Source organism: Salvelinus fontinalis, chromosome 40, assembly GCF_029448725.1.
Source record: "Salvelinus fontinalis isolate EN_2023a chromosome 40, ASM2944872v1, whole genome shotgun sequence".
NCBI lineage: Eukaryota > Metazoa > Chordata > Actinopteri > Salmoniformes > Salmonidae > Salvelinus > Salvelinus fontinalis.
In genome coordinates, this window is record NC_074704.1 from 24,300,407 (window position 1) to 24,327,362 (window position 26,956).

General features: G+C 46.3%; 2 protein-coding genes across 4 annotated transcripts; both read right to left on the reverse strand.

Annotated features, from left to right (window-relative positions):
- Positions 1 to 789: 789 nt before the first annotated feature.
- On the reverse strand, positions 790 to 8,390 carry LOC129839807 (G protein-coupled receptor 137Ba-like). The gene is made up of 7 exons (XM_055907453.1): positions 7,562 to 8,390; positions 4,397 to 4,446; positions 4,067 to 4,289; positions 2,977 to 3,126; positions 2,623 to 2,751; positions 2,128 to 2,246; positions 790 to 1,392 (listed from the first exon to the last, which is right to left on the reverse strand). Exons 1-7 carry the CDS (start codon positions 8,015 to 8,017, stop codon positions 1,281 to 1,283), a joined length of 1,239 nt encoding a protein of 412 aa, XP_055763428.1. The 5' UTR covers positions 8,018 to 8,390; the 3' UTR covers positions 790 to 1,280.
- A 4,992-nt stretch (positions 8,391 to 13,382) lies between these two features.
- On the reverse strand, positions 13,383 to 24,749 carry LOC129839376 (cytochrome P450 2B4-like). 3 transcript variants are annotated; one of them, XR_008757011.1, is made up of 10 exons: positions 24,433 to 24,749; positions 18,795 to 18,957; positions 18,379 to 18,558; positions 17,878 to 18,038; positions 17,396 to 17,569; positions 16,489 to 16,627; positions 16,107 to 16,294; positions 15,780 to 15,921; positions 15,365 to 15,633; positions 13,383 to 15,039 (listed from the first exon to the last, which is right to left on the reverse strand). XR_008757011.1 is itself a non-coding variant. In XM_055906779.1 (9 exons), the coding sequence occupies exons 1-9, from the start codon at positions 24,592 to 24,594 to the stop codon at positions 15,416 to 15,418; spliced, it is 1,527 nt and encodes a 508-aa protein (XP_055762754.1). In that variant the 5' UTR covers positions 24,595 to 24,748; the 3' UTR covers positions 15,067 to 15,415. The 3 variants fall into 3 exon arrangements, 2 of the variants coding, with proteins under 2 accessions (XP_055762754.1, XP_055762756.1); XM_055906779.1 differs by lacking the exon at positions 13,383 to 15,039 and having other exon boundaries at positions 15,067 to 15,633; positions 24,433 to 24,748; XM_055906781.1 differs by lacking the exon at positions 13,383 to 15,039 and having other exon boundaries at positions 15,067 to 15,633; positions 18,406 to 18,558; positions 24,433 to 24,747.
- Positions 24,750 to 26,956: the final 2,207 nt, after the last annotated feature.

Consider the following 26,956-nt stretch of genomic DNA (forward strand, 5'->3'; position numbering starts at 1 on the left):
TTGACCTCACCCTAACAGAAAGGTATACTTTATACCCCTCAAACTCAACTCGGGACCTCAAAGCCAGTTCCACTATGTGTTTTTTCATTGTTCCCCTTTTAATCAGGGACTGATTTAGACCTGGGACACTAAGTGGGTGCAATTAATTCAGGTAGAATAGAAAACCAGCAGGCTCTGGACCTCGTAGGGTCAAATTTGAATACACCTGCTCCATACGCTGAATTTAATATTTGTAAGTCATTTTTAGCAATAAACCCTGAAAAGGGTTCTGTTATTGGGACTTGTTCGGACCTTTCCTATCATAAAGTGAATTGTAGACAACGTTGGGGTACAATTCCATTTCATCGAGTGACTAAATCAAGAACAGTAGGATATCCTCAAATTGAGTGTCACACCCCAAATGTCATTTTATTCATGGTTATGTGTCAATACCGATCACGATACAGACAGAAAAACAGACCAAAAAATATAGAGCATCTGATCACTGAAACGTTCTCCATTACATAAAATAAAACTTCCTGTTAGAAATATAGAATCCATCCTTTTCACGTCGCCAAATAAATTAATGTATGTTCATAGTCATATTCACATGACATGATTTTGTGTCATTGTTCTATACAGGCTTTAGGATATTGATATTGTCTAAGATCAACTACTTTGATGTATATGTTTGTTCCGTGACTTAGTGCTAGCTTATAATATGGGTTTATTTCACAGGTTTTCTAGATGACTTTCTAAAATGTCTAGCTGGTTCCCAAACTGTGGGATGGTCGATAGGGGGATGCAGAGTTTATTTTTTAAGGAACTCAGTCTGGCGTTCAACTTACTTTTGAAAGTTGTTATAGTAGAATGCACACGGCACAATTTTGGGTAGTGTATCATCAGTTTTCCTCTTGTCATGTCAGTCATTGAATATCTTAGAGCTATTTTATAACTTGTCAGAAATGTCCAGATCAACTAGCCCATGTCAGCTAACGGGATGTTCCCCAATGATGGAAGGGGGGCCCGAGTGAAATGGTTTTGGAACCACTGGTCTACATTATCACTGAGTGATTAATGCAATACGGTGGCTGATGATGGACAAAATACAGATGCTGTCAAGAAGTGTCAAAGTTTACAAAGTGCATTGCGGTGCTGTACAGTGCAGTGTGGATTGGTTCAGAGTTAGGGTCAATACCAATTTTTTGCTTTTCAATTAGGAAAATTCTGAATTGGAATTTTTGCTTCCTGATTTGAACTAATTGAAATGGAATTGACCTCGACCCTGGACTTGTTAAGTCTCAGTATGGATGGAGCTCTCCCGTCACCGGTGCCAACCGCTGTTCGTCCGTCCCCGTTTGTACAGTGAAACTGCTGTTGCGGCTGCCCCAGTCGTAGCAGTCTGTAACTAGGCTATAGACACAAAAGATAAACAAATCTTTGAGTTACTATTATTATACTGAACAAAAATATTAACGCAACAATTTCTTACAGTTCATATGAGGAAATCGGTCAATTGAAATAAATTAAGCCCCAATCTCTAAGGATTTCACATGACTGGGAATACAGATATGCATCTGTTGGTCACTGATAACTTTAAAAAACAATGGACCTCAGGATCTCAAAGCTTTTTTGTGCATTCAAATGGCCATCGATAAAATGTAATTGTGTTAGTTTTCTGTAGCTTATGCCTGCCCATACCATAACCCCATCACCATACACGCGGTCTGCATTTGTGAGGCCTGTTGGACATACTGCCAAATTCTCTAAAACAACATTAGAGGTGGCTTATGGTATAGTAATTAACATTAAATTCTACCAGCAAAAGGTGCACCTGTGTAATGATCATGCTGTTTAGTCAGCTTCTTGATATGGCACACCTGTCAAGTGGATGGATTATCTTGGCAAAGGAGAAATTCTCACTAACAGGGATGTAAACAAATTTGTGCACAAAATCTGAGTTAAATAAGGTTTTTGTGTGTATGGAACATTTCTGGGATCTTTTATTTCAGTTCATGAAACATCAGACCAACCCCTTTTACATGTTGTGTTTATATTTTGGTTCAGTGTAGTTATCTTTCAGTATATCTTTTAAATCCTAAAACATACTCAAAAGTAACCTATCCCCGTCTTAACACTCTACTGTACCTTGCTGAGTTGTTCTGAGGGATGCTCCACGCCAGGTCATCGTCGCTATCGTACCGACGGGGGTTGTCAAAGAAATAACCTCTGGAAGAGAGCACGTGGTTTGGGATCCCTGATCCACTCTGCGAAGACAGAGCATACCGAATAAGATAAAGAAATCGGTAACGCTTTATTTAAGAGCCCAGTTTAAGCTGGTACTTACCTGGTGTTTTCACTATGAAACTATGTGGTAGCAACGGACACTTTCTGGTACTTATCTCAGAATTGAACACAAGTGGTAACTAGCTGGTATCAAATGGTATTAGCTTAAATAGTGATGCTAGCGTCAATGAATCTCAATGAAACCGAAGTGTAAGTGCAATACAATTATTAGGTATTTACTGTTTAATTAAACAACTAACTAGCTGGTAAACGGCAGGCTGGTTAAATGAAAGCGTTTTACAAATCATTCAAACATTTCTAAGCTTCTCTTTCCTTGTCATCTGAACACACACTCACCCTGTCCTGTGGCAGCCTGCGGACCCTGAAGAAGAAAACCACCAGGGAGGTTGGCAGCAGTTCCCAGACAAAGAGGATCACCCCGAACACGATGTAACCAGCGTCCCCCAGAGTGGACCTCAAGTCAGCCTGCACAGAGAGAGAGTGCATTTGTGTGTTTATCCCTCCAGAGGATCCTCATTTGTGGATTGTTGGTGTTAGACTGTGTTTTTGAGTGTGTTTGTCTGGCGAAATGTATTTGACTTTTGTCCCACATATACTGCGTTTGTGTCTGTCTGTCACTTTCTCTTTTCTCTCTCTCTGTTGCTCTCTTCTCTCCCTAATTCTGTGTCTGGGATAGCGTGTCATCCTTACCTGGTCGGACACGTTGTACCAGTCGTAGTCGAAAGAGTTGATGGTCTCGATGTCGGTCAGAGCCAGCACCACCAGGTTGTAGCAGGCCCGTGATGCGTACAGCAGAACCACCAGGACGCCAATCAATATCACCTGACACACCGACGTTCCCTGCAACCAATGGTGAGGGAAGTCATGGTCATGAACTATTATCTGTCACACCCTGATCTGTTTCACCTGTCTTTGTGCTTGTCTCCACCCACCTCCGGGTGTCGCCCAGCTTCCCCATTATCCCCAGTGTATTTATACCTTTGTTCTTTGTCTGTTGCCAGTTCGCTTTGTTTGTCAAGCCTACCAGCGTTTTCCCTCGCTCCGGTCTGTTTCTAGTTTTCGCCGGTTTTGACCAATCTGCCTGCGCTGACGCTGAGCCTGCCTGCAATTCTGTACCTTGTCACATCTCACTGGATTATTGACCTCTGCCTGACTCTGAGCCTGCCTGCAGTTCTGTACCTTGTCACATCTCACTGGATTATTGACCTCTGCCTGACCCTGAGCCTGCCTGCAGTTCTGTACCTTGTCACATCTCACTGGATTATTGACCTCTGCCTGACCCTGAGACTGCCTGCCATTCTGTACCGTTTGCACTCCGATCTGGAATACCGACCTCTGCCTGCCCTTGACCTGTCCTTTTGCCTGCCCTCTGTTCTAGTAATAAACTTTTGTTACTTCGACACTGTCTGCATCTGGGTCTTCCCTGAAACGTGATACCAATCAGCATTAGTTTTTACGAGGGGTCACCGTTTAGTGCTACCGAGTTCACACATTTTCCCACCTCCAAAATATATACAAAGACATTAAATAAAATAGAAAACTTGAACTGTTTTTTAAGTTGGCCTGAACTGTTTTTATTCTTTGTGTCCTACTTTCAGAAAAGCATGAAGCAGACTTAGCCAATCTTAATGGAAGTCTGGGGCTGTATGTATCAAGTGTCTCAGAGAAGGAGTGCTGATTTAGGATCGCAAGGACAGCCAAGACCTGATCCTCGATCAGCAATCCTACTCTGAGATGCTTGACACATACAGCCCCTTATTCTCAAGTTCTGAGGTCCTACCTTGGACTCGAGGTATATGCTGGCCAGGGACATCTTAGCCACCTTGTAAAGGCAGACGGACAGCGAGATGGCACAGAGCACGAAGAGCGTATCGTTGATGGTGACTCTGACCAGGACAATGGTCTTGACCTCGGTGGCGGTCATCTTAACAAGCAGGGCACAGGCCAGGTTGACCACCAGGAAGAGAAAGCTGACCGCCAAGAAGACCAGATAGAGGGGGAGCCTGTGGAAGGAAAGATATGGAAATCTCTGGGCCCTAGTTACAGCCTTTGAAATATGTAAGGATCCTGTATATGGACCTGAAGAGAGGGGTAAACTCAGTCTACTTACTTGTATTTAAGGAGCTCTGGGGTATACTTGGACTTTGCCTTGAAGTAAACCTGTTTTGGGTGACATCAGAAAGCAAGTTACACTTTGGACATTTCCCCCCAAGAAAACAACAAACAATCAACAATGTGGCCACTCAGCTGAAGAACCAGTTAATGAATTAATTCTGTCTCCAGATCAGATACATTTGAAGGGATCCCGAAGAAATACAAACAAATTGGACGCCTTTTTCGCTATGTAGACTGACCTCTTATCAGTTAAACCCATGACGTGATGCCAACAGTAGACAAGCGAGGCCCTACTGTATTATCTTTTAATAGCAATGTGTGAAGGGAGACAAATGCTGGCAATAGATGTAGCATTGCAAGTGTGTGATTGCTGGCGTCTGCAGACGGAGGCTGTGCAAGTCTCTATTGTGGGCCACCCCTTTTGAGCCGCGTTCCTCTTTAGGTTTCCTTCCTCCTTCTAGAGAGTTGTTCCTGCCCTGTGCTTTCGCTTCTGCTTTGCTTGCTCTTTGGGGTCTAAGCCGGGTAACTGTCAAGCACTTTGTGACAACTGCTGAACAACTGAAATCTATATAAAATCATTTAGAAAACGCTAGGTCCTCTAAGTCTCTTACAATTGAATTACGTGCCTCTGATAATGATTCATCATCTATACTGAACAAAAATATAAACGCAACATCTAAAGTGCTGGTCCCATGTTTCATGAGCTGAAATAAAATATACCAGAAATCTTTAGCACAAAAAGCATTTCTCTCTCAAATTCTGTAGACAAATTTGCTTACTTCCATGTTAGTAAGCATTTCTCCTTTGCCAAGATAATCCATGCACCTGACAGGTGTGGCATATCAAGAAGCTGATTGAACAGCATCTTAATTACACAGGTGCACCTTGTGCGGGGGACAATAAAAAGATCCCTCTAAAATATGCTGTTTTGTCAAACAACACAGTGTGCAGTTGGCATGCTGACTGTAGGAATGTCCACCAGAGCTGTTGCCAGATAATTGAATAATAACTTATCTACCATAAGCCGCCTCCAATGTCGTTTTAGAGAATTTGTCCGTACATCCAATCGGCCTCACAACCGCAGACCACGTGTAACTACGGCAGCCCAGGACCTTCTTCAGTTGCGGGATGGTCTCAAAAGAGCAACCTGGACAGCTGATGAAACTGTGGGTTTGCATAACTGAAGAATTTCTGCACAAACTGTCAGATACCATCTCAGGTAAGCTCATCTGCGTGCTCGTAGACATCACCACCCCAGTGATGACGACGAGCACGCAGATGAGCTTCCCTGAGACGGTTTCTGCAGAAATTCTTCGGTTATGGAAACCCACAGTTTTGGTCTTGACCTGACTTCAGTTCGGCAGTGGGCAAATTCGATGGCCACTGGCACGCTGGATACGTGTGCTCTTCATGGATGAATCCCGGTTTCAACTGTACCGGGCAGATGGCAGACGTCTTGTGGGCGAATGGTTTTCTGATGTCAAAGTTGTGAACAGAGTGCCCCATGGTGGCAGTGGGGTTATGGTATGGGCAGGCATAAGCTACAAACAACGAACACAATTGCATTTTATCAATGGCAATTTGAATGCACAGAGATACCGTGACGAGATCATGAGGCCCATTGTTGTGCCATTCATCCGCCACGATCCCCCCCTGTTTCAGCATGATAATCCATGGACGGCCCCATGTCGCAAGGATCTGCACACAATTCCTGGAAGCTGAAAATGTCCCTGGATTATGGCCTGCATACTCAACAGACATGTCACCCATTGAGCATGTTTGGGATGCTCTGGATTGACGTGTACGACAGCGTTTCCAGTTCCCGTCAATATCCAGCAACTTTGCACAGCCATTGAAGAGGAGTGGGACAATATCCACAGGCCACAATCAATAGCCTGATCAACTCTATGCAAAGGAGATGTGTCGCACTGCATGAGGTAAATGGTGGACACACCAGATACTGACTGGTTCTCTCATTAACGTCCCTACCTTTTTTTTAAAGGAATTTGTGACGAACAGATGGATATATATATGGGAGTATATATATATATATATATATATATATATATATATATATATATATATATATATATATATATATATATATATATATATATATATATACACTGCTCAAAAAATAAAGGGAACACTTAAACAACACAATGTAACTCCAAGTCAATCACACTTCTGTGAAATCAAACTGTCCACTTAGGAAGCAACACTGATTGACAATAAATTTCACATGCTGTTATGCAAATGGAATAGACAAAAGGTGGAAATTATAGGCAATTAGCAAGACACCCCCAATAAAGGAATGGTTCTGCAGGTGGTGACCACAGACCACTTCTCAGTTCCTATGCTTCCTGGCTGATGTTTTGGTCACTTTTGAATGCTGGCGGTGCTTTCACTCTAGTGGTAGCATGAGACGGAGTCTACAACCCACACAAGTGGCTCAGGTAGTGCAGTTCTTCCAGGATGGCACATCAATGCGAACTGTGGCAAAAAGGTTTGCTGTGTCTGTCAGCGTAGTGTCCAGAGCATGGAGGCGCTACCAGGAGACAGGCCAGTACATCAGGAGACGTGGAGGAGGCCGTAGGAGGGCAACAACCCAGCAGCAGGACCGCTACCTCCGCCTTTGTGCAAGGAGGTGCACTGCCAGAGCCCTGCAAAATTACCTCCAGCATGCCACAAATGTGCATGTGTCTGCTCAAACGGTCAGAAACAGACTCCATGAGGGTGGTATGAGGGTCGGGCCTTCATACCTTTACCCTCCTTTTTCTTGAGCTGCCCCCTCCTCCCCACTGCCTTCACGCCCCTCTCACCACTTACCTCTTCTAGGGGAGCTTTCCCTATAGGATTGTATATCCCCCCCTATTGGGGATGCCACCATTTCAGCAAAATCAGAAATACCAGTCCACAGCTATTCTGTACACACAACACTCACACATCAATGTATAATCATATTAATACTGTGAACTACTACCTAGACACTGAGACTGAAAGAAAGGGCAGATTGTGTATAAAAAAAAACAGCATATAGCATCCAACTGTAATCCACATTTTGGACCCCAATGGACCCTCAAAATGGCCTCAATATGGCCCTTGTGGCCCCCTGAGACCCCCCATTCCCTCAATGTGGCCCCTGGGAGCCCATCCTCACCTGGGCGCAGTAGAGGTTCATGAGGCTCAGCGTGAAGAACTGCAGGCAGACGGGGAAGCAGTAGAGCAGCCAGAAGGCGAAGGGACCCAGCGCATTGGCCGTGACGCAGTCGCGGAAGTAGAAGGAGAAGAGGAGGGCGCGCAACGCGGCCCACAGCAGACACAGGAAGAGGAATGCCGTCTGGTAGCTGAAGCGCTTGTGGCGGTATCGGAGCACCAGCCACAGCTGGGCATAGATGAAGGCAAAGAGGAGAGAGTAGAAGACAGTATAGGCCACGGTGAGGCCAAGCTTGACGTAGGGCGGGATGGCCGGGGCCATGGTGGGCGGAGGAGGCAGGGAGCCGTTACCGGCTGCTGTGGATGCCGGTTCTGGTGCCACTGACACCCCCCCGACGGTGCCTTGCTCCACCACCGGGGATGATGACTCCAGGGGCATGTCCATCGCTTCTCCATTCATCCTCTGTTCCTCAACGAGGGAGAGAAAGAAGGGAATCCTTTTTTCTTCTGTCTCTCTCAGGCAATGTATCGCTGGTAGAGACGATATCTCCCCTCCATGGAGCCTTTGCTTCAGACACACAACCCTGCTGTCTGACTCAGTGAGAGGGAGGGAGACAAAGGAGGGAGGAGACGGGGAAAAGAGACACTCCCCTCTTTTTGCCAGTGCTCCTTGGAGAGTGGTTGGAGGCTGATGTCACATGACCGTGGCTCGGAGCGTTTCAGTGGCCGAGGGCCAGGCAGGAGGCTGTGATGTATTTGAAGAGGATGGAGGGAGGGTACAGATGGATCGAGAAAAAGAGAGCGTGAGAGAGAGGTGGGAGGGAGTGAGGGAGAGGTGCACTGACTGTACCTTAGACCACGTGCTGGAGGGACCTGTCATCTGCTCCCATCCCCCTCTTTCGTCATAGACAGCATCATCATGCAGTCTGTGCCAATTGTCTTTCTGCCGCCCCTCCCCCATTTCTTCCCTCCTAATTTCTTATTTCCTCCATCCACACTGAAGGTTGTGTAATGGATGTATCAGTGATGGTGGGTGCTTTAAAATACACTGCTCAAAAAAATAAAGGGAACACTTAAACAACACAATGTAACTCCAAGTCAATCACACTTCTGTGAAATCAAACTGTCCACTTAGGAAGCAACACTGATTGACAATACATTTCACATGCTGTTGTGCAAATGGAATAGACAAAAGGTGGAAATTATAGGCAATTAGCAAGACACCCCCCAAAACAGGAGTGATTCTGCAGGTGGTGACCACAGACCACTTCTCAGTTCCTATGCTTCCTGGCTGATGTTTTGGTCACTTTTGAATGCTGGCGGTGCTCTCACTCTAGTGGTAGCATGAGACAGAGTCTACAACCCACACAAGTGGCTCAGGTAGTGCAGTTCATCCAGAACGGCACATCAATGCGAACTGTGGCAAAAAGGTTTGCTGTGTCTGTCAGCGTAGTGTCCAGAGCATGCAGGCGCTACCAGGAGACAGGCCAGTACATCAGGAGACGTGGAGGAGGCCGTAGGAGGGCAACAACCCAGCAGCAGGACCGGTACCTCCGCCTTTGTGCAAGGAGGTGCACTGCCAGCGCCCTGCAAAATAACCTCCAGCAGGTCACAAATGTGCATGTGTCTGCTCAAACGGTCAGAAACAGACTCCATGAGGGTGGTATGAGGGCCCGACGTCCACAGGTGGGGGTTGTGCTTACAGCCCAACACCGTGCAGGACGTTTTGCATTTGCCAGAGAACACCAAGATTGGCAAATTCGTCACTGGCGCCCTGTGCTCTTCACAGATGAAAGCAGGTTCACACTGAACACATGAGCACATGTGACAGACGTGACAGAGTCTGGAGACGCCGTGGAGAACGTTCTGCTGACTGCAACATCCTCCAGCATGACCGGTTTGGTGATGGATCAGTCATGGTGTGGGGTGGCATTTCTTTGTGGGGCCACACAGCCCTCCATGTGCTCGCCAGAGGTAGCCTGACTGCCATTAGGTACCGAGATGAGATCCTCAGACACCTTGTGAGACCATATGCTGACACATGCACATTTGTGGCCTGCTGGAGGTTATTTTGCAGGGCTCTGGCAGTGCACCTCCTTGCACTAAGGCGTAGGTACCGGTCCTGCTGCTGGGTTGTTGCCCTCCTTCGGCCTCCTCCACGTCTCCTGATGTACTGGCCTATCTCCTGGTAGCGCCTGCATGCTCTGGACACTACGCTGACAGACACAGCAAACCTTGTTGCCACAGTTCGCATTGATGTGCCATCCTGGATGAACTGCACTACCTGAGCCACTTGTGTGGGTTGTAGACTCCGTCTCATGCTACCACTAGAGTGAGAGCACCGCCAGCATTCAAAAGTGATCAAAACATCAGCCAGGAAGCATAGGAACTGAGAAGTGGTCTGTGGTCACCACCTGCAGAATCACTACTGTTTTGGGGGGTGTCTTGCTAATTGCCTATAATTTCCACCTTTTGTCTATTCCATTTGCACAACAGCATGTGAAATGTATTGTCAATCAGTGTTGCTTCCTAAGTGGACAGTTTGATTTCACAGAAGTGTGATTGACTTGGAGTTACATTGTGTTGTTTAAGTGTTCCCTTTATTTTTTTGAGCAGTGTATGTCAGTTAACCACTTGGTTGAGTAAGAATTTTGTCCACAAATATACCCACAATTCTATTATACACCGAGTGTACAAAACATGACATAGACTGACCAGGTGAATCCAGGTGAAAGCTATGATCCCTTATTGATATCACCTGTTAAGTCTACTTCAAACAGTATCGTTGAAGGGGAGGAGACAGGTTAAAGAAGGATGTTTAAGCCTTGAGACAAATTAAAGTTTATTTGTCACGTGCGCCGAATACAACAGGTGTAGACCTTACAGTGAAATGCTTACTTACAGGCTCTAACCAATAGTGCAGAAAAGGTGTTAGGTGAACAATAGGTAAGTAAAGAAATAAAACAACAGTAAAAAGACAGGCTATATACAGTAGCGAGGCTATAAAAGTAGCGAGGCTACATACAGACACCGGTTAGTCAGGCTGATTGAGGTAGTATGTACATGTAGATATGGTTAAAGTGACTATGCATATATGATGAACAGAGTAGCAGTAGCATAAAATAGGGGTTGGTGGGTGGTGGGTGACAGGACACATTGCAGATAGCCCGGTTTACCAACGTGCGGGAGCACTGGTTGGTCAGCCCAATTGAGGTAGTATGTACATGAATGTATAGTTAAAGTTACTATGCATATATGATTAACAGAGAGTAGCAGCAGTGTAAAAAGAGGGTTTTGGGGGGGGGTGGGGGGGCACACAATGGAAATAGTGCAGGTAGCCATTTGATTACTTGTTCAGGAGTCTTATGGCTTGGGGGTAAAAAATGTTGAGAAGCCTTTTTGTCCTTGACTTGGCACTCCGGTACTGCTTGCCATGCGGTAGTAGAGAGAACAGTCTATGACTGGGGTGGCTGGGGTCTTTGACAATTTTAGGGCCTTCCTCTGACACCGCCTGCTGTAGAGGTCCTGGATGGCAGGCAGCTTAGCCCCAGTACTGGGCCGTACGCACTACCCTCTGTAGTGCCTTGCGGTCAGAGTCCGAGCAATTGCCGTACCAGGCAGTGATGCAACCAGCCAGGATGCTCTCAATGTTGCAGCTGTAGAACCTTTTGAGGATCTCAAGACCCATGCCAAATCTTTCTAGTTTCCTGAGGGGGAATAGGCTTTGTCGTGCCCTCTTCACGACATGTCTTGGTGTGTTTGGACCATTCTAGTTTGTTGTTGATGTGGACACCAAGGAACATGAAGCTCTCCTCCTGCTCCACTACAGCCCCGTCGATGACAATGTGGGCGTGCTCGGTCCTCCTTTTCCTGTAGTCCACAATCATCTCCTTAGTCTTGGTTACGTTGAGGGATAGCATCATCTGTGGATCTGTTTGGGCGGTATGCAAATTGGAGTGGGTCTAGGGTTTCTGGGATAATGGTGTTGATGTGAGCCATGACCAACCTTTCAAAGCACTTCATGGCTACGGACGTGAGTGCTACGGGTCTGTAGTCATTTAGGCAGGTTGCCTTTGTGTTCTTGGGCACAGGGACTATAGTGGTCTGCTTGAAACATGTTGGTATTACAAACTCAATCAGGGACATGTTGAAAATGTCAGTGAAGACACCTCCCAGTTGGTCAGCACATGCCCGGAGCACACGTTCTGGTAATCCGTCTGGCCCCGCAGCCTTGTGTATGTTCACCTGTTTTAAAGGTCTTACTCACGTCGGCTACGGAGAGCGTGATCACACAGTCGTCCAGAACAGCTGATGCTCTCATGCATGCCTCAGTGTTGCTTGCCTCACATAGAAGTGATTTAGCTTGTCTGATAGTCTCGTGTCACTGGGCCCTGCCACATAAGACCAGTGTCGGAGCCGGTGTAGTATGATTCAATCAGTGTGAATGTTGCCTGTAATCCATGGCTTCTGGTTGGGGTATGTACGTACAGTCACTGTGGGGACGACGTCCTCGATGCACTTATTGATAAAGCCAGTGACTGATGTGGTGTACTTCTCAATGTCATTAACATGCAACCGCTGTGTTAGATTTTTTAAAATAACTTTACCATAACAAACAGCTTGCGTTATTGCGAGACAGCGCTCGCCAAAACGGCGGAGAATAGGAATCAACATTTTCCACAGAAATACAAAATAACATCATAAATTGTTCTTACTTTTGCCGAGCTTCCATCAGAATCGTGTACAAGTAGTCCTTGGTCCAGAATAAATCGTTGTTTGGTTTTAGAATTCCCTTTTCTTCTGTCGAATTCGCGCCACAATGCTAGCCAATGTTGATAACGTTCCCATTTTCTCTCGACGCAAAGAATGGAAAACTCCAAAAGTCCCAATAAATGTTGAATAATCTGATAAAACTCGGTTGAAAAAACCTACTTTACGATGTTATTATCACATGTATCAAATAAAATCAGAGCCGGAGATAACCGAACGCTTATCAGAAGACAATATCGAGGTACTTCGCGCGCCTTGGTAGATAAAGGAAATTCCTGACCTGCCACTCCGAAAGCTCTTGTTCGACCTCAGATCAAGCTAGACACCCCATTCCACCTTCCACTGCCTGTTGACATCTAGTGGAAGGCGTATGAAGTGCATGCATATCGATAAATATAAGGCAATTGAATAGGCAGGCCCTGAAACAGAGCCTCATTTTCAGATTCTTCACTTCCTGCATGGAAGTTTGCTGCAAAATGAGTTCTGTTTTACACAGACATAATTCAAACAGTTTTAGAAACTTCTGAGTGTTTTCGATCCAATAGTAATAATAATATGCATATTGTATGATCTACAAAAGAGTACGAGGCCGTTTCATTTGGGCATGATTTTTTCCAAAGTGAAAACTGCGCCCCCCTATTGACAAGAAGTGAAACAGTGTCTGTAAACAATTGTTGGAAAGAATTACTTGTGTCCTGCACAAAGTAGATGTCCTAACCGACTTGCAAAAACTATAGTTTGTTAACAAGAAGTTTGTGGAGTGGTTGAAAAACTAGTCTTAATGACTCCAACCTAAGTGTATGTAAACTTCCGACTTCAACTGTATATGGTAAAGAAATAGTGTTCTCTTTCCAGTCTTTTCGGTCCTCTGAAGCAGCAGGACGTCAGCAGGTTGTCACCGTCAAAAACACTGTCCTTGGAGAGCAATTCTGTGGTAATAATTTTGCGGAACTGCGAGAGAAAGAGTTGAAGAGGAGGAAAAGGGAGATTGAGATTCGATGTCATCAGGTAAGAATAATGGTGTGTGTGGATTAGACTACAATATTCTGTAACAGTTCATTGATTGATCAATATTTATTAATTGACCCATATTTGCACAACATAGCTATTTAGTGTTGATTAGCAGCTCATCTGTCAGGGCTCTACAGTTCAACTGTTTTGATCTCTTATCGGGCTGTGGTGGTCATGAAATTTCATCAGCCGGTGATTGTCAAGCAAATAATTGTCGGTCTCACGGTAATTGAACGTTAACTGTTAATTAACATAAAAACATTTAGCATCTTCTGGCTTCCACACTCAGACTACAAGCCACTGATGCAGACCTTTGGAACATCTACATTTTAAAAAGTTGAACAAATCTATGTAATATAGCCTACACCTTTACAATAAATCCAGTATTTATTTTAGACAGGTCTAAAGAGACAAATCATATGAAGAAAATGTAGATTATTTCAGAAGAACAGAATAGCGTTGTCTGAGTTGTCCATATGTTAGGTCCTGATCTGGCAATGCCATATGGCTGTGGTCTACACTAGTTCATTTAGCAGACAAGATTTGTTCAGAATTCCGTGGCATTATTTTATATTATGAAGAATACAATTGAACAAAGCTGAATAAAATGAAAAATTATATTTTCTCCAAACATTGAGGGTGCGCACATACGGCTATTCTATGTTGAGCGGTTAACAACGAAATAGGTTCTCCTATATGCTTAGAGTTATTAATGTAACTTTAGTTGCTCTACAAACGTTGGGCTATATGTTTTGATGTTTAATACATTGTAACGCTGCATGATGCCACTCTAATACGGAACCCAAACCGGCTGCGTGCGTGCGCCATCGTGCGCTATCGTGCATACATTTATTTTGCCCCCCCACACCAAACACGATCACGACACGCAGGTTAAAATATCAAAACAAACTCTGAGCCTATGTCATTAATTTGGGGACAGGTCGAAAAGCATTAAACATGTATGATAATTTAGCTAGCTAGCTTGCACTTGCTAACTAACGTTAATTTGTCCTATTTAGCTAGCTTGCTGTTGCTAGCTAATTTGTCCTGGGATATAAACATTGAGTTGTTATTTTACCTGAAATGCACAAGGACCTCTACTCCGACAATTATGCCACACATAAAACGGCCAACCGAATTGTTTCTAGTCATCTCTCCTCCTTCCAGGCTTTTTCATCTTTGAACTTGTATGGTGATCCATCTAAACTTTCATTGTATAACCATTGAGGAGATGGCACGTGGGTACCTGCTTCTATAAACCAGTGAGGAGATGACTTTCAGCGCGATCTGCGTCAGAAATAGGAACGACTTCTATTTTAGCCCTTAGCATCGCAGACACTCGTTGGCAGCGCGAGCAGTGTGGGTGCAATAATTGAATAACATGGATTTCTACATTTATTTTGTGACGCTCGCGCACGCGACGTGTCCGGTCTGGTCAGCATGTAAGGATGATTTGAAAAAAGTCGCTTGAAAGTCATGAGCACTGCTTCGTTTTTTGCGCAGGCTGTGAAAGGAGGTTCATGCTGCTGGCCTGTTGCCGTATTCTACTGCAGACAAGTTGAGTATTGAATTCGGGGGTGGTGCATCTGCTACAGACGGAATTTGCTATCTGCACGAAACGTTCGTCTGCAATACTAGGTTAAGCATTGCAGCTCATATAGAACTTCATCAATATTTTTGGGGGGGTTCTGGAGATTCGACCTGAAACACAAGAGTTACAGATGCAGGTAAGGGGATGGGAGGACATAAAATCAGAGGTCCACATTTTTAATCCAAATCACATGGTTTTAGTAATGATTATTTTACTTAAGAAAACTTGATAAGAAAATACATTTCGTTGTAATTAACATAAACACAAAACCAATAGTTTTAACAATGGTATGGATTACAAAATACATGCAAGCATACTGAAAGATCTAGTTTGTGAATGATCATTCCAATATCTGATCCTTACAGAAGCTGACACAGATAAGGCATTGAATGGTGGGTTACACATTGTTGAAAAACAACTCATCTGATGACTTACTAAAATGAAGTTGAATTATTACAGAATAAGATCTATAGATGTCTGACAGAACTAGGGTTCTCTTGTGGAGACTGTGGGTAGCTCCTCGCTGCTCCTCAGGCGCACTCCAAGGCGGTAGGGCTTTGGAGACTGTGTCCCACCAAAGATGAGACTGAAATCTGGGACACCTCCATCCTCAGGCCAGACGAATCGGTAACTCCGAAGCAATGTCACTAGAACCAGGAAGAGCTCCATACGTGCTAACCCCTCCCCCAGACACACACGAGATCCTAGGGAACACACACACGGCTATCAATGAGAACAACATTTCACTCATACCTTCATATGCATGCAGCCTGGCATTTTATGTCAACATATTCTCCTGTCTTAGTATCATTTATAAGTCATAGATATTGACACTTTTACAAAAAGGCACCTGCAGAGAATGGAAGAAAGGCTTCTGGTTTCACAAACTCTCCGACCTCGTTGAGGAAGTTCTCAGGGTTGAACTCGTGAGGGAATTTCCACTGGCCCTCTTCATGCAGCACTGAAGACAGGTTAGGAATCACCGTTGTGCCCTGGAACAGATGAGGGAGAGAGGGATTAAGGGTGAGAAGGAGAAGGAGAAGGAGAAGGAGAGGTGAAGAGGTACACTAAAGACTGAGATAGCACCAATCATGAAATCACTCACTGTAGCCCAGGAGACCTTTATAGCTCTAAGGTCAACAACAGGCAGCATATCAGTCGTCATGGTAATGCTCACCTGGGGCAGCTGGTAGCTGTGTACTTGTGTGTCGCTGCAGGTAGTATGGAACACGCTAAGAGGAACGGTGTCGCTCATGCGCTGTGCCTCATGGATCGTGGCTTGAACATACGGCATGGCATGTCTGTCCTCAAACGAAGCGTCTGCACGTCCCTCAAGAACCTCGGCGATCTCTCGGTGACAGCGATCTGGGACAAACACACACTCGTTGGCCGGGTTTCAATCCGATCAAGTTTTGTAGAATGTTTAATATTTAAAGCTCATTTCCTATTTAGCCGACATATGCATCGTTTACCGTGAATGCGGAACCATTGTCTACAAGCGCCATCGAATTGAATGAAATGTCTGCCCATGTGTGTGTGTTGTGTGTATATTTCCTCACCCTGTACATGCTGGTTGGTCATCAGGTATAGCATGGCAGAGCGGAGGGTGTTGGAAGTCGTGTCTGTCCCAGCAAGGAACAGGTCAAGTAGTAGAGACACCATTTGAGTGTCATTAAATGTGGAGCCTCCATCAGCTGTCTGAAACGCACACAAACACACAGACACCAAAGGCATCGACATTAAATTCTGCATTCCACCCTGCTCCATCCTGTAAAGTACTTCCTCCTCTTCTACCAGCCCAATGAAAATGTTTGCCCCGTTCAAAGAAGTCATTCCAAAGACTCTAAAATGGGACCCGATGCCTCTCTGATTGGCAAATGGATTCAGGGTAAAGTCCTGCGACAGATTAGTGTCCTATCCAGGTACTTCTACATCAAGCTTCTTAATATTACAGAAACAGGAGATAGGCTCCTGCCCTATGGACCATTCAGGCTTACTTGTACAAGGCTACTTACTTGATATCTTATCTTCTTTTGTCACGCCCTGACCGTAGATTGCTTTGTATGTTTCTATTATTTGTTTGGTCAGGGTGTGATGTGGGTGGGTATTCTATGTTGTATGTCTGGGTGTTGTATTTCTATGTTTAGGCCTGGTATGGTTCCCAATCAGAGGCAGCTGTCAATCGTTGTCTCTGATTGAGAACCGTACTTAGGTAGCTTGTTTTCCCACTTTTGTTTGTGGTGGTTGTTTTCTGTGTCTGTGTTTTCACCATACAGAACTGTTTCGATTTTCATTTCTTTCATTCACTTTGTTATTTTGTATTTTTCGTGTTCTGATTTAATAAATTATCATGGACACTTACAGCACTGCATTTTGGTCCGATCCTTCCTACTCCTCATCCGATGAAGACGAAGATCGTTACATCTTTATTTTACTTCTACAACCATACTTCTATTGTTCTCCTACCTTGTCAATCTGGTCCAGGTAGCAGTCAAGGAGGTCTCTGGGCTCTCCTGCGACCCTTGAACTTTTGTGCTTGGTCACAACCTTCTTGATATGTTCTTTCATTTGATCAAATTTGTGGAAAACGTTCCTGAAGGGCAAAGGGAGGGGCCTCAAGACCGGTATGATTTCATAGAGCTACAAAGGTAGATGGGAGGAAATGGAGATAAAACAAAGGGGAATGTGGATCAGTGTGTCATGTCTAGCACAGAGTGGTCAGTGATGATCATGTAACTTCCATCTAGAATCTAAAAGGAGTATTTGGCTGTCCTCATCGGAGAACACTTTGAAGAACCCCTTTGAAGAACACTTTTGGGTTCAGTGTAGAACCCTTTCCACAGAAGGTTCTACCCTGAACCCAAATGGGTTCTACCTGGGGACAGCCGAATAACCACTTTGGAACCCTTTTTTAGTAAGCATGGAGTGGTACAGGGCTTAGACTGTACCATGGCCCAAGGTCCGACAGCTTCCTTGGTAAACTCCTCTAACCTCTGGATGAGGGTGAGGATGACCGGGTCGTCATATTCAAACCTCTCTCCAAAAATCAGTGAGCAGATGATGTTAGACGCAGCCAGATGGAACAGGTGCTGAGGATCCATCGACCCGCCTACCAGGGCACAGCAACGATCACCACACGAGGCAATACACACGGACAAGGTAAGAACAACGATCACAGAGCTACTGAATTGAACACACTGACAGGATAGATAAAGTAACAATCCCCACAGTCTTTATACCTAATGTTAAAACAAGCATAGTAAATATCGTCATACTGGGAGTATTACTGAGAGTATCTTATTTCTGTGAAGTTTGTGTGGTTTATGGAAGTTTGTTACAACAACAAGGGGTTAATAGTGTAATGGTTTGATACAGTATTTGGAGGAGCTTTGGGGTGGATACTAAGCGCTGATAATGACATGAATATGCACAGTGATGACTGTGATTACTAGGATGTTGTGTGTGTGAGACTGCACCAGCACTGCTCTCCAGCTCAGTGCAGATGTGGGACACCTCCTCCAGGATGCGCTCTTCCATGGAGCGTTTGCCCAGACCAAAGTTTCTCAGCGTGGTCAGAGCAAAGCGCCGGTGGGCCCTCCAGCTGGAGCCATAATTGGCCATGACGATCCCTGATCGGCACACACACATACAAACACACACGGAGCGTAAGTGGGTCGGACTCACGGTCTCATGCCTGCTACTTTAAAATCAGTGTCACCCTCAGCCCAAGGGGTGATTTCCTATTGGGCTAATTCTTAAGACGTTGGTTTCTCCTGTGTGAGACCAGGGCTCAGATACCGCCGGTGACACATACATAGTGCCCTTATTATAATACATAGTATAAAAGAGGTCAAGAAAGTTCTACCTTTGCCTTTGAAGAGGTGGCTGACCATCATGTGGGTTGGTCGTCCAGCATATTCCGCTGCGCGTGTCACCAGTGCCTCACGAACCACCTCCAGGCCATTCAGAACCACTGCAGGCCGTGAGCCGATGTACAGACTGAACACGTTACCATAGCGCCTCTTCAGCTGAAGCACAGAAGGAGAGGGACGGGGAGTATTTATTGTGAGAATATAATGTGGAACTTTTCTTTTGAAATGTTATTCAAGCACACAAGGGTTGATGGATAAGCTTTCAGTCTTGCGTTTTAGAGTAACTCTTGGCTGACTACTATTATTTGTCCCTTTACAAGTTGTGTAGCACTCTGATATTAAACATTGAGTCCCTGGTTTTCTTTCTTATGTGTAATAACAAAATAGCTCAACCTTATTCAGAACATATCTATACAGTGTTGTTAGTGTGTAATTACACAATTTCTACACAGGATAATAAAGTTTTTCCCTTTTTTAAAATTCAATATTTTTTCCTTGTTTATAAATCCCATAGAATGTTACGGTTTAGAAAAAACAGAAAGCATGGTTTTTATCCACAATTTTCACTCATTATTTTACTAGTGTCACGCCCTGGCCTTAGTATTCTTTGTTTCCTTTATTATTTTAGTTAGGTCAGGGTGTGACATGGGGAAGGTATGTGTTTTTGTATTGTCTAGGGTGGTTGTATGGTTTAGGGGGTTAAGTAGAGTAGATGGGTTTGTGTTTAGTGTAGGTGTCTAGCTGTGTCTATGGTTGCCTGAATGGTTCTCAATCAGAGACAGATGTCATTAATTGTCTCTGATTGGGAGCCATATTTAAGACAGCCATAGGCACTAGGTTTGGGTAATTGTCTATGTTGAACGTTTGTAGCTTCACGGTCGTTTGTTGTTTTGTTTCAGTTTATGTATAGTGTTTGTTTCGTGTTTTCTTTCTCTTCTAAATAAAATAAGATGTCTTTTCCACACGCCGTGCCTTGGTCCACTCATTTTCAAGAAGACGATGTGACAGAATTATCCACCTGAATCGGATCAAGCGGCGTGTCAAGCGGCAACAGGAGCAACCCACACAGGATTTATGGCAAAGGGATCAGGATCTGGGCTACACTACGTGGGAGGAGATCGACAGGTGGGCGATCGACCCAGGGCGCGTGCCGGAGCCCGCCTGGGATTCTCTGGCGCAGTGCGAGGAGGGATACCGGTGAATGGAGGCAGCACGAAGACACGGTAGGAAGCCTGTGAGTCAGCCCCAAAAATTTATTGGGGGGGGGCCTTAAAAGGAGTGTGGCGAAGTCAGGTAGGAGACCTGCGCCTACTCCCTGTACTTACCGTGGAGAGCGAGAGTACGGGCAGACACCGTGTTACGCAGTAGAGCGCATGGTGTCTCCTGTACGCCGCATAGCCCGGTTCGGTACATTCCAGCTCCACATATCGGCCGGGCTAGATTGAGCGTTGAGCCGGATGTCATGAAGCCGGCCCAACGCATCTGGCCACCAGTGCGTCTCCTCGGGCCGGCTTACATGGCACCAGCCTTACGCATGGTGTCCCCGGTTCACCTACATAGCCCGGTGCGGGTTATTCCACCTCCCCGCACTGGTCAGCGATGGGGAGCATACAACCAGGTAAGGTTGGACAGGCTCGTGCTCAAGGGAGCCAGTACGCCTGCACGGTCCGGTATTTCGGGCGCCACCTCCCCACCTCAACCCAGTACCACCAGTGCCTACACCACGCACCAGGCTTCCAGTGTGTCTCCAGAGCCCTGTTCCTCCTCCACGCACTAGCCCTATGGTGCGTGTCTCCAGGCCTTTACCACCAGTGCCTACACCACGCACCAAGCCTCCTGTGTGTCCCCAGAGTCCTGTGCGTCCTGTTGCTGCTCCCTGCACTAGCCCTGAGATGCGTGTTCCCAGTCCGGTACCACCAGTGCCGGCACCACGCACTAGGCCAAATGTGCGTCTCCAGGGTCCAGTATGCACTGTTCCTTCTCCCCGTACTCGCCCTGATGTGCGTGCCCTCAGCCCGGTACCACCAGTGCCGGTACCACGCACCAGGCCTATAGTACGCCTTGAGAGTCCAGTGTGCCCTGTTGTTGTTCCCCGCACTAGCCTGATGGTGCGTGTCCGTAGCCCGGTACCTCCAGTTCCGGCACCACGCACCAGGCCTACAGTGCGTCTCAGCCGGCCAGAGTCTGCCGTCTGCCCAGCGGTGCCTGAACTGCCCGTCTGCCGTCTGCCCAGCGGTGCCTGAACTGCCCGTCTGCCGTCTGCCCAGCGGTGCCTGAACTGCCCGTCTGCCGTCTGCCCAGCGGTGCCTGAACTGCCCGTCTGCCGTCTGCCCAGCGGTGCCTGAACTGCCCGTCTGCCGTCTGCCCAGCGGTGCCTGAACTGCCCGTCTGCCCACCCAACGGCACCTGAACTGCCCGTCTGCCCAACGGCGCCTGAACTGCCCGTCTGTCCAACGGCGCCTGAACTGCCCGTCTGCCCGCCCAACGGCGCCTGAACTGCCCGTCTGCCCGCCCAACGGCGCCTGAACTGCCCGTCTGCCCGCCCAACGGCGCCTGAACTGCCCGTCTGCCCGCCCAACGGCGCCTGAACTGCCCGTCTGCCCGCCCAACGGCGCCTGAACTGCCCGTCTGCCCGCCCAACGGCGCCTGAACTGCCCGTCTGCCCGCCCAACGGCGCCTGAACTGCCCGTCTGCCCGCCCAACGGCACCTGAACTGCCCGTCTGCCCGCCCAACGGCGCCTGAACTGCCCGTCTGCCCGCCCAACGGCGCCTGAACTGCCCGTCTGCCCAACGGCGCCTGAACTGCCCGTCTGCCCAACGGCGCCTGAACTGCCCGTCTGCCCAACGGCGCCTGAACTGCCCGTCTGCCCAACGGCGCCTGAACTGCCCGTCTGCCCAACGGCGCCTGAACTGCCCGTCTGCCCAGCGCCGCATGAACTGCCCGTCTGTGCTGAGCCTTCAAAGCCGCCCGTCTGTACTGAGCCTGCAAAGCCGCCCGTCTGCCATGAGCCTTCAGAGCCGTCCGCCAGACAGGAGCCGCAAGAGCCTTCCGCCAGACAGGAGCCGCTAGAGCCTTACATTTACATTTACATTTAAGTCATTTAGCAGACGCTCTTATCCAGAGCGACTTACAAATTGGTGCATTCACCTTATGATATCCGCCAGACAGGAGCAGCCAGAGCCTTCCGCCAGACAGGAGCAGCCAGAGCCTTCCGCCAGACAGGAGCAGCCAGAGCCTTCCGCCAGACAGGTGCAGCCAGAGCCTTCCGCCAGACAGGAGCAGCCAGAGCCTTCCGCCAGACAGGATCAGCCAGAGCCTTCCGCCAGACAGGATCAGCCAGAGCCTTCCGCCAGACAGGATCAGCCAGAGCCTTCCGCCAGACAGGATCTGCCAGAGCCGCCAGTCAGCCAGTATCTGCCAGAGCCGCCAGTCAGCCATGAGCAGCCAGAGCCGCCAGTCAGCCATGAGCAGCCAGAGCCGCCAGTCAGCCATGAGCAGCCAGATCCGTCAGCCAGCCATGAGCAGCCAGATCCGTCAGCCAGCCATGAGCAGCCAGATCCGTCAGCCAGCCATGAGCAGCCAGATCCGTCAGCCAGCCATGAGCAGCCAGATCCGTCAGCCAGCCATGAGCAGCCAGATCCGTCAGCCAGCCATGAGCAGCCAGATCCGTCAGCCAGCCATGAGCAGCCAGATCCGTCAGCCAGCCATGAGCAGCCAGATCCGTCAGCCAGCCCGGAGCTGCCGTCCCTCAGTCCGGAGCTGCCGTCCCTCAGTCCGGAGCTGCCGTCCCTCAGTCCGGAGCTACCCCCCCTCAGTCCCGAGCTACCCATCCGTCCGGTGGCGCCCTCTGGGATGGTCTTCAGTCCGGGACTTTCTACAAGGGCCGCCGCTCCAGAGGCGCCACCAAAGCGGGTATTGACAATGGTGGAGTGCGGGCCGCGTCCCGCGCCCAAACCGCCGCCATGATGGGGGGCCACCCCGGACCGTCCCCTTCTGTTTCAGGTTCTGCGGCCGGAGTCCGCATCTTTGGGGGGGGGGGGGGGGGGGGGGGGGGGGTACTGTCACGCCCTGGCCTTAGTATTCTTTGTTTCCTTTATTATTTTAGTTAGGTCAGGGTGTGACATGGGGAAGGTATGTGTTTTTGTATTGTCTAGGGTGGTTGTATGGTTTAGGAGGTTAAGTAGAGTAGATGGGTTTGTGTTTAGTGTAGGTGTCTAGCTGTGTCTATGGTTGCCTGAATGGTTCTCAATCAGAGACAGATGTCATTAATTATCTCTGATTGGGAGCCATATTTAAGACAGCCATAGGCACTAGGTTTATGTGGGTAATTGTCTATGTTGAACGTTTGTAGCTTGTGTGTGCACTAACGTTTGTAGATTCACGGTCGTTTGTTGTTTTGTTTCAGTTTATGTATAGTGTTCGTTTCGTGTTTTCTTTCTCTTCTAAATAAAAGAAGATGTATTTTCCACACGGCGCGCCTTGGTCCACTCATTTTCAAGAAGACGATCGTGACAACTAGGTAAGTCAGTTAAGAACAAATTCTTATTTACAATGACGGCCTACCCCAGCCAAACCCGGGTGACACTGGGCCAATTGTGCGCCACCCTAAGGGACTCCCAATCAGAATGGATGTGATGCAGCCTGGATTAGAATCAGGGACTGCAGTGACACCTCTTGCACTGAGATGCAGTGCCTTACACCGCTGTGCCACTTATTAATTATGTTTATTTTCAAATTAATTAATCATTGTCTTTTGTTGAAATTGTGTTATGACATTCCAACCTTGTTGAGCATGTTTTTGTCCAATTGTGGCATGAATCAACTATTGTATCCGTTTTCCTAAAACTTTAGCCATACTTAATACCCATTCAGTCAGACTGGTCTCATAGACTAGACGTAACATAGTAAATGTAGATCTTGGACTCTCAAATTTGTATGATATGTTACCTCTGGTATGGTTACATAAGACAGATGGTTACTTAAGGCAGTGGTTCCAAAACTTGTTTTATTTTTAAGAACCTTGTCCAGATTTTAAATTGACTCTTGAAGGTTGTTACAGTCCCATAGATTTTGTTGTAATTTTTTTGTCACTCAAATATCACATGAATACACATTAGACATGGGAAACTGTATAGAATTGCAAGAAATGTAGCTTTAAAACGGCAACATTTTCTTTGCACCCTGTGACAAATGTGTAGAATTTCAGGAAATAAGCTTAAAACCTGCAAAATCCTTTCCACCAACAAGAGGGGTGTGAACAGTTTTTTGTCTGCCCATATAAGTAGACGTGGCGCTTGCGCGCAGGGAGGGCCCAGCAAAATCATAACATATTGTTATTTTTTGCAAATTCACAACATATGATACAAATTATAATTCGTAACATATCATACGAAATGGGTGATGGACATCCATACTACACACTATACGAAACGTAACATCATAAATACTAAATGGAGTGACTTGGATTTATTACAGAATAGGAATCCGTTCTCCTATATTACGCGTTCGCTGAAGAAAACTATATCCAAAATATTAGCGTCACAAAAAAAAGAAGTTATTTCCAGCAGCGTTATCGTAGCAGGTCTCGAGAGTTGGTCTAACTCTAGCCTACAAAGTATAGCCCACTTTACCCTTTCCAGGTCTTTGAGGGGGTTGCCAGGATCCAGCTGTAGCAGATTGCCGAGGATGGGCAGGGGACGGGGTCCTGGTGGGAAGTTTTTAGGTCGGCGGACCCTGATGAAGAAGAATAGAAGGAGGATAAAGAGCCACAACAACACCACCGACCCAAGCATCCCGACTGGGCTTCAGGAATTGTGTAGGCTACTTCACGATTTAAAGCTGGCTGATTTAAAGACGCCTGTTGCCACCCACACAAATGGTGGACTTTGTTTTGAACACTAGTCAACAAGGGTTTATGAGAGGGATATTGGCTGACTAAGTTCACAGATCTATGGCAACAGTTAATGTGGGAGGTAACCTGTCTGCCTATGGGAGACTAGTAGGTTTACAGCCTTGATTCAGGACTTCCTGTCTGCCTATGGGAGACTAGTAGGTTTACAGCCTTGATTCAGGACTTGGTAATATTTTTTGTTTGATTTGGTATTGGAACTGGGGATTTATTTGCTGCCCAATACGAGGTAACGACAGTTTCAAATGAGACATTCAACGCATATTTGCGCTTTCAAACCTCAACAGCTTTCAAACCACTTGAGCCACAGGCTCCAAATAAGTGTCATGATGTTGGAAAAATTGCACACAACATTGCACAGGTCTTATTTTCACGATTTGTACATTAATTCTCTTTCCAAAGCTAATAAATGTGGAAATGTGAGCAGCATTTTGTATTCCTAGTTGAATTAGTTATGGAGCGTAAACAAAGTACAAACTTTTTTTTACATTCGAATGTCAATAGCTCCTTGGTCATGTGACCTACTTGACTCAAACAAGGTTCAGAATGTCCATGACTACCCTTCTATATTGCAACCCTTTAGTTTGTCCATTTTCATGTCACACGTTTTTACATTAATTTTTCAAACTTAAACATTTCAATAGCTCCTTAGTCATGTGACCTACTGTCTTCAAACACGGTTCAGAATGTCCACTCAGTGGGCCTACAGATTGCACACCCTTTAGTTTGTCAATTTTCATGTCACATGTTTTTACACAAATTTTTCAAAATGTAAAATTTAAATTGTTTGAAGTCATGACCAAGGAGCTATTGAAATTTTACATTTTGAAAAATGTATGTAAAATCTTGTGAGTTGAAAATGGACAAACTAAGGGCTGTGCAATATAGAAGGGTAGTCAGTGGACATTCTAAACCTTGTTTGAATTCAGTAGGTCACATGACCAAGGAGCTATTGAAGTTTGACATTTTTAAAAATTAATGTAAATATGTGTGAGATAAATGGACAAACTAAAGAGTGTGCAATATAGAAGGATAGTCAGTGGACATTCTAAACCTTGTTTGAAGTCAGTAGGTTAAATGACCAAAGAGCTATTGAAATTCAAAAATGTTATAAATAATTTCAAATAATGCCAGATGTAAATCAACAAAAAAAGTATGTGTAATGTGTGTCTATGCCATCGAGTTAGCTACAACAAGTTTGGAAAGTTTTAGAAGTAATGGTTAAAGAGCTGTTGAAATTAGAAAAATTTGATTTGTCACTATGTTGACGGTTCCTAACTGCTTTTGGTGGACATAAGGAAAACTACAGGCGAATATCCGTTGAATATCCAACATGAAACTGGTTTTACCTCGGTTCACAGAATGCATTGTGACGTTTCTTTGTGCAATACTTTGGAAATGGATGCAACAACAATATTCCATGCTCTAATTTATTATGACATTCCTTTCCAGAATATTTTGATAATCGCCAAAATTAAGAATTATAACAATTACCAAGACAATAGCTTTTTTTTGCAAAGATTCAAACACAAATAGAAGATTTATCCAAACCTTTCAACAAAGGTATTTGGTAATTTATTAGGATTGTCACGACTTCCGCCGAAGTCGGTCCCTCTCCTTGTCCGGGCGGCGTTCGGCGGTCGACGTCACTGGTCTTCTAGCCATCACCGCTCCACCTTTCATTTTCCATTTGTTTTGTCTTGTTTTCCCGCACACCTGGTTCACATTCCCTCATCAGACTAAATGTATTTTACCCTCTGTTTCCCCCATGTCTGTGTGTGGAATTGTTCTTTGTGTAGGGTGTTACGCTACAGGCGGGTTTGCGCTAGGTTTGTTTGTTTTGTTTAATCCGGTTCATGTTACTGTGGTTGTGCTTTGTGCTGCCTCGCTTGTGCCTTTGGGCCAGGGTGTATATTAAAGTTCTCCTGTTATCCCCCATTTCTGCTCTCCTGCGCCTGACTTCCCGGCAACCAGTCACTCACCCTGTTACAGAATTCCACACCTATCAATGGAGTCAGCAGGAGCGGGTACCCCCGTTGTGGGGGTTGAGGAGCGCGTCCAGGAGCATGCGGCAATGCTTCACCATCTCGGCGCTGTCATGGAACGCGTCATCCAGACTATGGACCTATGGGAGAGACAGGGAGTCCCTCCAGCGCCCACACCAGCACAACAGGGGCCTCCACTACTCGCCTCCCCTGCACCCGGTCCCAGTGGGATTCGTCTCGTCCTTCCCAGGGAGTTTGATG